Source organism: Borostomias antarcticus, assembly GCF_949987555.1.
Source record: "Borostomias antarcticus genome assembly, chromosome: 5".
Lineage (NCBI taxonomy): Eukaryota > Metazoa > Chordata > Actinopteri > Stomiiformes > Stomiidae > Borostomias > Borostomias antarcticus.
Window position 1 is genome coordinate 11213914 of NC_140238.1, and position 13700 is coordinate 11227613.

The following is a 13700-nucleotide window of genomic DNA, read 5'->3' on the forward strand; positions in this document are numbered from 1 at the left end:
AGGTCGAGAGCTTTATGGCAGTCCAAACCTCGTATCTCTGTGACCTTCCCATGTGGAGATATAGCCGTATCAATTCCTTCATTGAAAATTAATGGGGGGAATTTTTCGCTCCATAAGTCAAAAAAATGAATGGAGATGAATGGCCGGCCATGTTTGGGCGGCTCGTGGACCCATCCCGCGATTCGGATGTGCTCCAAAATGGAATAAGTTCTAAATTGGACCGTGCTACACCCCTCCCGAGTTTCAGAAATGATATTCGACTTTCTCTATTAAATCTTTTCTGAAAATAGAATATATTTGAATATTGATAAATATATAATTTTGCATAGAAAATGCAATACAATGGAACTTCTAGTACCAGTTCTAACCACAAGATAAGAGGGACTTCGCTGCCTATTGTTAAGAACAAGCACCAACGGAACTTTCGTGTTACCACTATATTCGGAGTATACATAGTATAATATATGTTCTGCAAATTTAATCAGTTACTACCAAATTGTGGAACTGTGTGTGTGTGTGTGGGGGTGGTTGTCCACAGAGCCCATCCTGCAGTGGACTATAGGAGAGGAGCTGTCGTCTGCGTTCATCAAGCCTCACCTCCAGCGCGTCCTGAAGCTGCAGGTCAGCCAGAGCCCCTGTGCCAGCGATGTGGCCGTCCTGGCCCCTGTCTTCATCCCTGGGCGGCACACTGGTGAGACACACACACACACACACACACACACACACACACACACACACACACACACACACACAAGCTATAGAAATCTGGTGTTGTAGTGTGTCTGTATCTGTTTTGACCTATGATCCTATCTGTGTGTGTGTGTGTGTGTGTGTGTGTGTGTGTGTGTATGCAGGGGTGATCCTGAGTGTGACCAGGTCAGCCTTCACCTCTGAGGCTCGCTGGTTCAACGCCACGCTCTCTCTCTGTAGCCTCATCAACCAAGGTACCTCAACACAGCCACGCAGTATCTACTGATATTAGTATCACTACCTCAACAGACACGCAGTATCTACTGATATTAGTATCACTACCTCAACACAGCCACGCAGTATCTACTGATATTAGTATCACTACCTCAACACAGACACAGTATCTACCGATATTAGTATCACTACCTCAACACAGACACACAGTATCTACTGATATTAGTATTACTACCTCAACACAGCCACACAGTAACTACTGATATTAGTATTACTACCTCAACACAGTACTAGGTACAGTATACGTCTAGGTTATGTTTTTTTGCCAGCTGCTGTCCCCTGCATACATAAATCATTATCTTCCTCTGCATAGCCTCTATACTGCTGTAATCTTACACCATAATACAACGTACCTGCTGTAATCCTACACCATAATACAACACAGTTACTGTCTACCATGCTACCACAGCCCTGTTGTATACTATTGAGAGTGTGTCTGTATGATCTTGATGTGTGTGTGTGTGTCTGCCTCCAGTGTGTGTGTCAGGCTGTGCGGGTATCTCCATTGTGGATCTGAAGCTGACCAACTGCCACCTCTTCCTGCTGACTAACAGAGGGCTCTTCATCAGCCATGACCTGCTGTCCCCTGCTACCGGACCCCTCAATGTACCACACACACGCATGCACGCACACACTCACACACATACACACACACACACACACACACACACACACACACACACACACATCCCCTCAGTGTACCACACACACACACACACACACACACACACACACACACACACACACACACACACACACACACACACACACTCAAAGACAATAACACTCACAAAGACACACACACACATTTTGCTGGATACTGTAGGGCCATATAAAATCAATTTTCTTTTTTCCCCTGAATTCATTTTTTGCCGTTTAGTTTTTCTGTGATTCTGTTTTGCGCAAAAAAAAAAACAGCCTGCGATGCTTGCCGATGACCGGTCAGGGTTTGCGTATCTTCTTGAGAGACATGTTAGCCTCAGCACACATCACAACCAAATCCTCCATGAATTCCTGCCCTGCTTAGATTTCACAGTGGACCCACAGATGTCCTCCTTTTGTTCACTCAAATGTGTTTTTTCTCCCGGTCGACTGCGTGCTGGAAAAACTTGCAAAACAAAAGTCCATCCGATTCCTAGAAATCATTTGGGTACTGCTCTGCTCTAAACTTTGTCTTTAAGGTTGAATTTCTGAATGCAGATTTTCGAAGGCCCTCATATTGATCTGTCTGTCTGTTCCAGTTCACCCTGCTGTTTCTGCCCGCCCTTGCCCAGGTCAGTAGGGTACAGTAGAGTACAGTAGAGTGATTACAGTATTGTGTCCAATATACTGAAGCTATAGACCTATCCCTCCCTCCCTCTGTCTATAGATGGACTACTCCTCCACCACGATGTGGTTCTCCTCTCAGTGTGTGACAGACCCCCTCTACTACAATGGTACATCAGCATTACCTACATTATCCACATTACCTACAATATCAACATTATCTACTGTACATAACCAACATTACCTACATCATCCTCATTATCAAAATTACCTACAGTATCCACATTCTACATTACTTACATTACCACATTATCTACTCACATTATCTATATCAGTCACAATATCTATATAATTCACATTACCTACATTATCTACATAACCTACATTACCTACATTTCTTACCCACATAAATCATTCACATTATCTACATTTCCCACAGTGCCTACATTATGCATCATGAACTAGAATATGTTTTATAGTCTGAGGCTAGGATCACTCTGATCACTCTAGCCACAGATGAAGGTGTGTGTATATGTGTTTGTTGGGTGTGTGTGTGTTTCTAGATGATATGATCAGTCTGATTAACAACGATGGAGAGGAAGAGAACCTGGTAGGTGTTCAGCTGCTGGCTACTGTACTGTACACCCCATTATTACGTGTGTGTGTGTGTGTGTTAGCTAGACCCTCTGCAGAACTCTAGATGTGTGTGTATTAACAGGTTTGTGTGTGTGTTAACTAGACCCTCCGCAGAACTCCAGATGTGTGTTCATTAACAGGTTTGTGTGTGTGTGTGTGTGTGTGTGTGTGTGTGTGTGTGTGTCCACAGCACTCCAGGTGTGTATACAGTGAGTATCCGTTTAAGAAGTGGTCCATTTGCAAAGCCTCAACTGCGGAACTGAAGAAGACCAAACACCGCTACCTCTCCTTCCTGCATGACCGCCACCAGCACACCGGCCTGCTGCTCTCACACACACAGGTCAGCACATACATACATACACACACACACACAGATCAGCACACACACACACACAGATCAGCATACACACACACACACACACACACACACACACACACACACACACACACACACACACACACAGGTCAGCAATCACACACACGCACACACACACACATACACCCACACACAGGTTAGCATACACACACTAACATGACTTTGATCTCCACACAGCAGAAGGGAACTATGGTGTCAGTCTTTGGTTCCAAGGGGGACACTTTTCAGAAGCGCACCAAGTTCCCGCCAGTTCTGATCAACTTCCTGCCACGAGGCGTCTTCCTGCTGGACAGTCATGTGATCCTGTATGGATCTGAGGTGACCAATTACATCACAAGAAAGAGAAACCAGCAATTGTCAGACTAAGTTGAACAGACCTCTCAAGTGATGTTGTCATTTCCTAGGCCAATACTAGCTGGCAATCCATGAGGCTCTGAAAATAGAAAGTGAAAATAAATTGAGTTTTTCTAAAAGTTTAACTATGGGGGTACGTACCTTGTACGTATGTTTGTGTATGACATAATATAGCTTTTGACATATTTGCCTCAGAGGTCTATGTTTTTTGTCGTGTGTGTTTGTACATGCGTGCGTGCGTTCGTTATTTAACAGGATTACGCAAAAACTACCAGACTGATTTTCACGAAACCCGGTGGAGGGGTGCTCAACTTAGAACCCATTACATTTTGGAGCCGATCCAAATCACTGGGTGGATACACTAATTAAAACAAAACTTGCCTGCCCATTCTTTTCTTCATTCACCTCATGTTTAGGTCTTCTTGGTTTACCGTACTGCCCGGTGGTTGGGATTCTGTCCTTATTATCTGGAGTTGTGCTTCGGCGTGGGTTCAAATCCAGACCTGTTCTGCTTTGTTGCTGTTTTCGCAAACATCAAATCCTGACCAATTCAGTTTTAGATAGATATATATTAACTTGTTGATAAACAAGCTGTTTTCGCAAACAATATTATCTTAGCTTTCTATGTATGTAGAGTTGTTGGAGCACTAGACAGTTGTTACTAGGGGATATCTGAGTTATGAGAAACAAAGGAGATAAACACTGTGTTAGTGATCCCTGGATTAATGTAGCATTAAAGATTTGGCAGGAGACAATGAAATTGTGTGGTTTGGGAGACTCACTTAGAATGTTATGATGGTGTGCTATGCATATGACATCCCTCCAACGAGAGATTTAGGCTGTGCATTGACTAGGGCATTTTGAATTATTCTACATTTGGGGGAATTCAAGAGCTTTGAATCTGCAAGGCGAGATTTACTTTTCAGCAACAAGGCAATACAAAGTGCTTTACATGAGACATTAAAAACATCAGGACAAAGTGCAAGAAACACATTATAAAAGGTCATATAAAATAAAATGGAAAAAAAATACATTATAAAAGGACATTTAAAGCAAAATGCAGGCAAACAAATACAAGAATAAAAGTTACAGTGCAGTGTACAAATGAATAATTATTTAATTTAATAGATAATTATTCTCACCTGCAGTTTTCTGGAAGTTTGTTCCAGATATGTGGAGCATAAAAACTGAACGCTGCTTCTCCATGTTTTGTTTTAACTCTGGGGACAGAAAGCAGGCCTGTGCCAGATGACCTGAGAGGTCTTGATGGTTCATAACGTAGCAGCAGATCAGAAATATATTTGGCCCTTTTTCCAGATCCTGCTGAGACATAAATCCTTTAATCCTTGATATATTCTTCAGGTGATAGTAGGCTGACTTTGTAATTGTCTTAATGTGACTGTTGAAATTCAGGTCTGAGTCCATGACTACACCAAGATTTCTGGCTTCATTAGTGGCTTTTAGCATTACTGAAGCTGAGCGCTGACTTTGAATTGTTCTTCTTTGGCTCCAAAGACAATTACTTCAGTTTTATCTTTCTTTAGTTGTAGAAAGTTCTGGCACATCCAATCGTTGATTTGTTCAATGCACTTACTCAGTGTGCTTGTACTGTATGGGATTATAGTCCCCTGGTGATATGGTGATATAAATGTGTGTCATCTGCGTAGCTATGGTAACATATTTTGTTGTTTTCCATAATTTGAGCTAGTGGGAACATGTAAATGTTGAACAGAAGAGGCCTCAGAATGGAGCCTTGGGGAACTCCACAGGTCATTTTTGTCCACTCAGATTTGTAATTGCCTATAGACACAAAGTAGTCCCTGTCCTTCAAGTAGGATTTAAACCAGTCAAGCACTGTGCGAGAAATTCCCAGCCAGTTTTTTCAGTCGGCCTAGTATGGTGTGGTCAATCGTGACGTACGCAGCGCTGAGATCCAGTAATACTAAGACTGAAATTCTGCCATTGTCTGTGTTTAAATGGATGTCATTGAAGACCTTAACAAGAGCAGTCTCGGTGCTGTAGTGTGGTCGAAATCCTGACTGGAAGACATCAAAACAATTATTTAGTGCCAGGAAGCTGTTCAACTGCTTTTTCAATGATTTTACTTAAAATGGGAGGTTTGATATGGGCCTATAATTGTTCATTTGTGAGGTGTCTAGATTATTCTTTTTTAAGAGTGGCTTGACGACTGCAGTTTTCAGGGTTTGTGGGAACACACCTGAAAGAAGAGATGTGTTTACGATTTGTAGTAAATCAGTGGCTATGCAATTAGAAAAAGCCTGTAGGCAGAATATCAAGGCAACAGGAGGAGGATTTCAGATATTGTGTCCTTTATGGATGATTGGATAAAATTGTGTTATGGTATTGATTTTAAGTGGACACTGGGACAACACATATCCTGTACCTGATATGGAGGCACTGACTGCTTGTCTAATTTTCTGAATTTTGTCAGTGAAGAATGAGGCAAATTCATTGCAGGCCCTGGTGGATAGAAGTTCAGAGGCTACTGACACAGGAGGGTTTGTTATCCTATCGACAGTGGCAAACAAAGCACGTGCATTAATATTGTTCTTGGTGATGATGTCAGAAAAGAAGGACTGCCGTGCATTTCTCAACTCCAAATTATTAATGCGAAGTCTCACTTTATAGATGTCATAATGAACAAGGAGATATGTTTTTCGCCACCTGCGTTCAGCTTTTCGACACCTTTTTTCTGTTCTGACCAACGTGGCGTTTCTCCATGGAGATCTTTTCTTACCAGACACCACCTTCACCTTAGTGGGCGCAATGGCATCAATAATATTTGTAATTTTTGAATTGAAATGATCTACAAGGTCATCGACTAAGACCAAGGACAGGGCAGGTGTGGACAAGAAAACCTGAGTATTTCACAGGTGTTTTCAGTGATGTACCATTTTGTGATGACCACTGTTTGAACATTTGTGTGCATGGAGACAGTACTCTCAACGAAAACACAGGAATGATCAGAGTACACAACATCAGACACCTTAACCTTAGAAATATTCAGACCTGTGGTGATGATCAAGTCCGGAGTGTGCCCCTTGTGTGTGGGCTCCGTCACATGTTGAGTCAGTCCATAGTACTCATTCCTGAACATTTTCTTAAGTGTCTTCTTAAATGTCTTCTTATTAACTTCATAAGACCAACCCTAAGAAAGATCCCCGCCGGATTCATGAATGGGTGGAAATGTGTTCCTAAACCGCCAGTGTTCTCAGCTGTGCTCCCCTTCTTAAGTTGAATGCGCGTTCTCGTACACCTGAATTTGCATACTTAAACGCCCCGCCAGCTCCTTACTACAGGGTCGTGTGCACACAAAATCCCCAGACAGCGCGGAAAAAGTTTAGACAAAAGATTAGACCAGGGGTGTCAAACTCAAATACACAGTGGGCCAAAATTTAAAACTTGAACAAAGTCGCGGGCCAACATTGAACAAATGGAAATTTTAATATGGACCCAAACAAGTTTTGCTTTAACATTGAATATGCACTTATCACTTTCGCTTTTGGTGCGCATCAATGGTGTGCACTAACATATGTGAATAGGCCCTCAGACACAAGTGTTGGTGCTCCATCTGCTCAGTAGAGAAGCTTGTAAAACCCTGACTGTCCTACAGCCAGGCAGACAGACAGACAGCCGGTATACAGACAGACAGACAGGCAGGCAGACAGGCCGGCAAGAAGGCAGACAGGATTGAATGAACAGGAACAGAGCAAACACAGCGGCCGGCTAGGTCAACACAGGTGTCTCTATCACAGTGAGACGTTACATAACGTAAAGCTTCTGTTTTATGCCTTTCTTTTCGCCATTTTTAAGAAGGGGTAACACGGTTACAGTTGTAGTATGAGATTGCTATGACTACTTTCACAGAAGAGAGGGCGTTTCTGGGTCCTGTCTTGATTGACGCGCCAAAACAACAGCAGAGCATTATGGGATTTGTAGTATTAGCGGTGAATGCACTGTATAATACTGGCGGGCCAGCTCTAGTAGTCATTTGGTATTGCCTCGCGGGCCAAATATAATTACACTGCGGGCCAAATTTGGCCCGCGGGCCAGAGTTTGACACCCCTGGATTAGACGTTCCCAATTGACATGCTTGATGTTCAAGATCACGTGCAAATTCGAGGTTTTATTCGTCGCATGCAACATACCAGTAAAATGAGCAGTGAGATGTTTCTCCGCTGGCTCTTATAACGTGCACACTGAGTTTAAGCAAGGTGAAACCAATACAAAATAACAAAAGAAAACAAGACGGTATATATGGACTTTTAATACAATATGCAAAATATATAGCCTACATGAAAGGGATGGGATGTGCTGAGAGCAGATTGAATTGTCGCCTACAGTTTAGTTAAATGCATGAGTAGGCTACTTATGGATCTTGATAGGCCCTATATCTATATTATGTAGGACCATATGATATATTTTAGTTATGGATATTCACATGTTTACAGTATTTACAGAATGTAGATGTGTCCATTCTGATGACTATGGAATATAAGGTGCTGTTGTGCTGAGTCTGAGTATAGCGACTGAGTTTAGTGCTTATTTATTAATTCACTGCCATTTTCAGTGTTTGTGTAGTGCTTTTATTTATTTTAGGACACTGCGATGCCTTGTAGAGTCATGAATGTGAAACGTAATTGGAAATGATACAAATATCCTCGTATTTATGATTAATGAAGTCTCCGACGCAAATTCAGCCAAGGCACGTACGTCAGCCGGGGTCAGCAGAGGTTAATCTGTCACGCATGACGCAGCACCAGCTGACTGTAGCTGTCATAGCATTGGTCAGCTCACCAGAGCGCAGGTATTTAAGCTGTCAAAACATGTCATTATTCGCGCTTGCTTACTGCTGTCGTAATTGCATGCTGCCATTCTGCTATTTGCTCGCTGCTCCGCGTCTTGCTCGCGTTCCGTGTCATATTGTGTCTTGGTGCGTTGCTACCTGCCGCCCGCGGTGTCCTCGCTGCTTCCGCGTTCCCCTCTGCCCGTCGTCTCTCCGGTCCGTGGTTTGGGGGTCCGTTTAGTGGCGTCGTGGAGCGCCGGCTTCCGAGGCCGGGGAGCCCGTCTCCCTGTAGCTCCGTGTGCCATACTTGCGTATGGTTCGTTGCTCGCATAGCTTGCGTTGGAAGTCCGTTAGGCATTGCTACGCGCCGGTCACTGGGTTTCATTCATGAGCCGCTATGTCGGTGTTGTCCATGTCGTCTGCCGCGTTACTCAACTGTCGATGTGCGCCGGGTGCATTCACCATTGGAATGTTTGCGGTTCGGGCGTGGACGTGCTGGGTGTGTTCTCTATGTTTTTGGTTCATCTCGTGTGCGTTCGTTTGTAAATGGGAGGTGGCTAATTGCGGCTTGCTACTAGGTATACTGAAATACACCACCGCATGAACTCGCACTTCCTCGTCGCACATTCGGATATGTTTCTCAGCCCCCAGTTGCTCGATGCACTAGATATAACTAGGTGGCTGTGATATTATGTTGTATAGATATAACTAGGTGACTGTGATATGATATTATATAGCTCGATGCACACCGGTCGGAGGTAGGTATTTTGCCACTGCGACTTGCCTCCTCCGGCCACTAACGACTGCGCCATAAGTCCTCCCCTCGCGGCTCGTTCGTGGATTCGCTGGCCGCATGACCGGCTATGCTGCTAGTTGCTATCTAGCTGGCGTTCGTCAAGGTTCCCGTATTGCACGTCGGGGCATCATTATGTTGGATTGCATACTCGCTCGTGATTCATTTTGTTAAGATTGCTAATACTAGCTCATGATTCATTATGTTAGATTGCTAAATACTGGCTCATGTTTCATTATGTTAGGTTGCTAATGCTGGCTCATGATTCTGTTACTGGCTCATGATTCTAATGCTAGCGCTTGACGTTCATGATCGCTTCGGTATTGCTTCCGGAGATGCGAACCATGTATGCTATATGAGGGATTAATTGATGACTGTAAGTATGTGATAAGGACGATCGATGTTATGGTATTTAAGGCTGTCTCGCCTGTCTGGTAGGCCTGGGTTGTTTGGCCGATTGCTTCGGCATGTCTAACCTCGTTCGGGGACAACGACGGCGATGATGCCTTACCAATTATTGCGTTTTGGCTTTATATAGTTCGGGTCAGTAGCATCGGGCTACTGCATGGTTCTTAGGGCATCGTACTGTAACCTGTGCGTTGTCGTCTATTGTTCAAGCATTATGCTCTGCAATCTGCTGGGTGTGCGCGACTATCTGGCTGTTCGGTTTAACGCGGTGCTTCTTCTTCCGCCATTTCCGTTCGTCGCCTGCTCCTCCGCGTTGTTTGGGGGCAAGGTTTACGGGCTTATTTCTGATGTAAAAGGGATGTATGCTGCGCTGATCACGCTCGATGTCGGATGTGTCATTTTACGCTGCGTTGGGATACTGCATTGCTCTTCGCATTAGCCCTGCGTTGTTTCAAAGACTAATCACCTTATTATAATGCTGCGTGCATGACACTTCATCGGCATACGAACGCTACCTGGGGCCCGGAGTCCACTACGCTGCTCAATATTCAATGTAAACGTCATGCTGTGGATATTCATACTATAGCATTCATAGTTCATTGTGTCGTGTCTAGGCGGCTGCGGCCTCAGTCGGTTATGAGTTTGTTGCAGGTGTTCATTCCACATGCGATGCCTGGACCCCTCCACCGTTTCTCGGCTGGGGATCCGATCCGTCCAGCTCCTCCTTAATGGCATCACGGAGAGCATCCCCAAGGCATGGATGTACGTCTTCCCTTCACTTCTTCGCTCGTTCGACGGTTATCGCACGGTTGAGGCAGGGGTGTTTTGGTGGTCACTCGTATTTAATGTTAGAAACGGTCATTCTCACAGCTTTCTATGGGTTCCTTAAGGTCGGTGCATATTCTACACGCACTTTGTCATTCGACCCCGCGCACGACCTCACTCGGGCAGATGTCACGTTGCACGCGCTCTATTTCGTCCTGCACTGTAGCATTCAAGGCGGACGGAGCTGGTGCCGGCGTGACCGTTTGTTGTCAGGCAATAACACCTTGTTTTGTCCTCTGTCCTCCATGAGCTCCTACCTGACGAGCAGACCCCAGGCCGGTGAGGAGGAGCCCCTCTTCATAAGAGAGGCAAAGCCATGACCGGTGCCTGGTTTGCCGCCTGACTCCGCGCCCTCTGCCAGGCGTGCGGGCTCCCACCGGTCCAGTACACCGCACCCTCCCTCCGTATAGGTGCGGCAACCACCGCCGCCGCCATCACCCCGGTGTATACCCTGAAGTCCATGGGCCGATGGTCCTCATCCGCTTATGAAGCTGCTACGGCCTGGAGTCCAGGACGTTCCGGATGCCCAGAGGGCTATTAGTGGACTGTGACTTTGGGGTTGGGGGGATACTGCGTTTCAGGTGATCATGTAGCTGTTGCACTATCAAATGTTGTCTGACATCAGTCAGAGCGCTCTCCGTCAACCCGCTGCGCATGCGGGCCGCGGAGTTGCTGGTGTGTTCTTGGGGGGTAGTTTGCAGGTATTCCACCGGCGTCGGCCGGTGGATGCCAGAGTAGCCGCTAGCTGGTCTCTGTGGCTATCCGTGGCGGGCGCCATGGACACAGAGGCGCGAGTGCTGTATCTCCCGCGGAACCCACGAAGCGTCGGCCCGTGGGGACCGGGGACTATAATGTACAGCAGTCCTCCTGTGGCACTCTTTGACGGTCTTAGTGGGCTGAGTTACCTCCGAGCGTTTTCCCGATCGCGGCCTTTTCCCGATCGCGGCCCACTCTGATCGTCATTGAGGCAGGGGGCTAGATGCCGTTCCCCCTGGCTGTCTGGGCCAAGGGCTTGGCCCAGAGGGGGGGAACACCTAGATTGCCTCCCCCTGCTAACGCGCTCCACGCGCGTGGAGCGCTTCCACGCCGGTGGGCAGGGGGCCCCCCGGACAGAGCACACCGCCAAAATTCATATGCATGTATTATGCCGCTTGTATAATTATGCTGTTGTATAATAAATGTTCAAATTTGACAAAAGTGATCTTGTCTGAATGATTATTATTCAAGCCTAGGATGTCTGTAGAATTGATGTGAACACATTCACCTCGGATTTCTCATAAATTCAGCCCTTGCGAACGGGCACACTCCAATCTGGCCTACCAATGACTGCATTTCGCGTTCTTAAATCCTGTTCTTAAATAAGAACAAATCCGAGATAAGAAACCATTCAGGAATGCCAGAATTGTCCCGGGAACTTCATAAGTGGAGTTAAGAAGAAATTTCTTCTTAACTTCTTCTTAACTGCATTCAGGAATGAGGTCCAGTGTTCTTTAGCCACTCTGTCCTGAGGGTTGTCAACATGGATGTTAAAATCACCAACAACAGTCCAAGTCAATACAGATAATAGACAGCAGTTCAGCAAAGTCGTCAAAAAAGTTTGGACAGTATTTAGGTGGCCTGTAGATGTTTAGAAATATGACTCTAAAAGAGGTGAAGAGCCACACTGTGTGTGTGTGTCTGTGTTTATGTGTGTGTCTGTGTGTCTGTCTGTGTGTGCATATGTGTGTATGTGTGTGTGTGTGTGTGTGTGTGTGCGTGTGTGTGTGTGTGTGTGTGTGTGTGTGTCAAGGTGTGGACGTCTTCAGACAGGGGTTCTACCTTTAGCTGGGTGTTCTCTCTGAAGGAGGAGATTGTGGTGGACGCTCTGAGCTGCACCAGAAGTGGAGTGGTGGTTTTCTACACTGACCACGGACACCTGTACATCATGAAGTCTGGTAAGAACACACACACAGATACCTGGACATCACAGACACACACACACAGACACACACACAACACACAGGAATACACAGACACCTGGACATCCACACACACACAAGCATGGTAGTCATAGAAGGCTGTGTTTGACCCCCAGGCCAGCACAGGTTTGCGTGGCTGAACGAGACCCTGACGCTGACCAGCACGCTGCTGTGTGACCACATGGGCATTCTGATGGCCGTGCAGCTGGACCCCAGCAACCCCAGTGGTTTCAGCTACCAAACCGTCGACATAGACCGCCACATAGAGGTACAGATCACTATAGACCACCTCACAGAGGCACAGACCACTATAGACGACCTCACAGTGACACAGACTACTATAGACCACCTCACAGAGGCACAGACCACTATAGACCACCTCACAGAGGTACAGACCACTATTGACCACCTCACAGAGGTACAGACCACTATTGACCATTTAACAGAGATACAGACCACTATAGACCACCTCATAGACATACAGGTCTATGAGGTCAGTCCATAAGATGGAATACAGTAGAACACAGTAGAGTACAGTAGTCTGTTGCTCTCTCTAAGGCCCTTCTTTTGTTCTGTTGACGTGTGTTACCAGCCAGACCAGCTGGCTGGTGCCCACTAGAGGTACTGGATCAGGGGCCTGGGGTCAAACACCGGAAGTATAATGTGGAACTGGATTTCATTTGGGTTTCGTGATTATTTGTTCTATGTTTGTGATGCTGAATGTACATGTTTCACACATACAATGTATTATGTGTGTGTGTATGTATCTATTTGTATATATTTACTACTGTCCTGTACTTGTCTTACTGCTGTTAGTGGCCGCCTAGTTTGATTAGTGGTCACCTGGTTTGTTTTCCTCACTGGGTGGCTTCCCGTGGTCAGGCTCCCGCTTAAAAGCTTTCATAGCTTCTCTGGGAGACCTGTTTCATACACACCTTGATAATTGATCATATCTGTAAAATATATTAGTATATTCATTTTAAGTGTGTATGAATAAACATCTCATTCATTCATTCATACCATAGAAACACGAGATGGGTTTCGACCGTCCGCTGGCGCTCCAGTACATCACAGACCACAAGGTGCTGCTGCATGAACACTATGCTTTGCCGCACAGACCAGCGAGGGGTGTCAAAAACACACACAACCTCACAGTGCAACCCAGTGGCTTTTCCCTTGACCACATGGGCAAGGTCATCTATTTCAGGTAGACAGACCCTCTTTCTCTCTCTCTCTCTCTCTCACACACACACACACACACAAACAGACAGAGGCAGGGTTGTGATAACCGAG

General features: G+C 45.6%; 1 protein-coding gene across 1 annotated transcript in view; it reads left to right on the top strand.

Moving 5' to 3' along the window:
* LOC311309572 (cation channel sperm-associated auxiliary subunit beta-like) overlaps positions 1–13700 on the top strand; it is a gene marked incomplete at both ends in the record, with an annotated part of 41196 nt that overhangs the window by 19226 nt on the left and 8270 nt on the right. Inside the window, 11 exons of the mRNA XM_084438902.1 lie at positions 539–691; positions 855–944; positions 1460–1590; positions 2226–2258; positions 2354–2420; positions 2814–2860; positions 3077–3226; positions 3443–3580; positions 12239–12383; positions 12524–12675; positions 13433–13614. Of these exons, the coding sequence (XP_084295028.1) occupies positions 539–691; positions 855–944; positions 1460–1590; positions 2226–2258; positions 2354–2420; positions 2814–2860; positions 3077–3226; positions 3443–3580; positions 12239–12383; positions 12524–12675; positions 13433–13614 (1288 nt within the window). The remainder of the gene's footprint in view (positions 1–538; positions 692–854; positions 945–1459; positions 1591–2225; positions 2259–2353; positions 2421–2813; positions 2861–3076; positions 3227–3442; positions 3581–12238; positions 12384–12523; positions 12676–13432; positions 13615–13700) is intronic.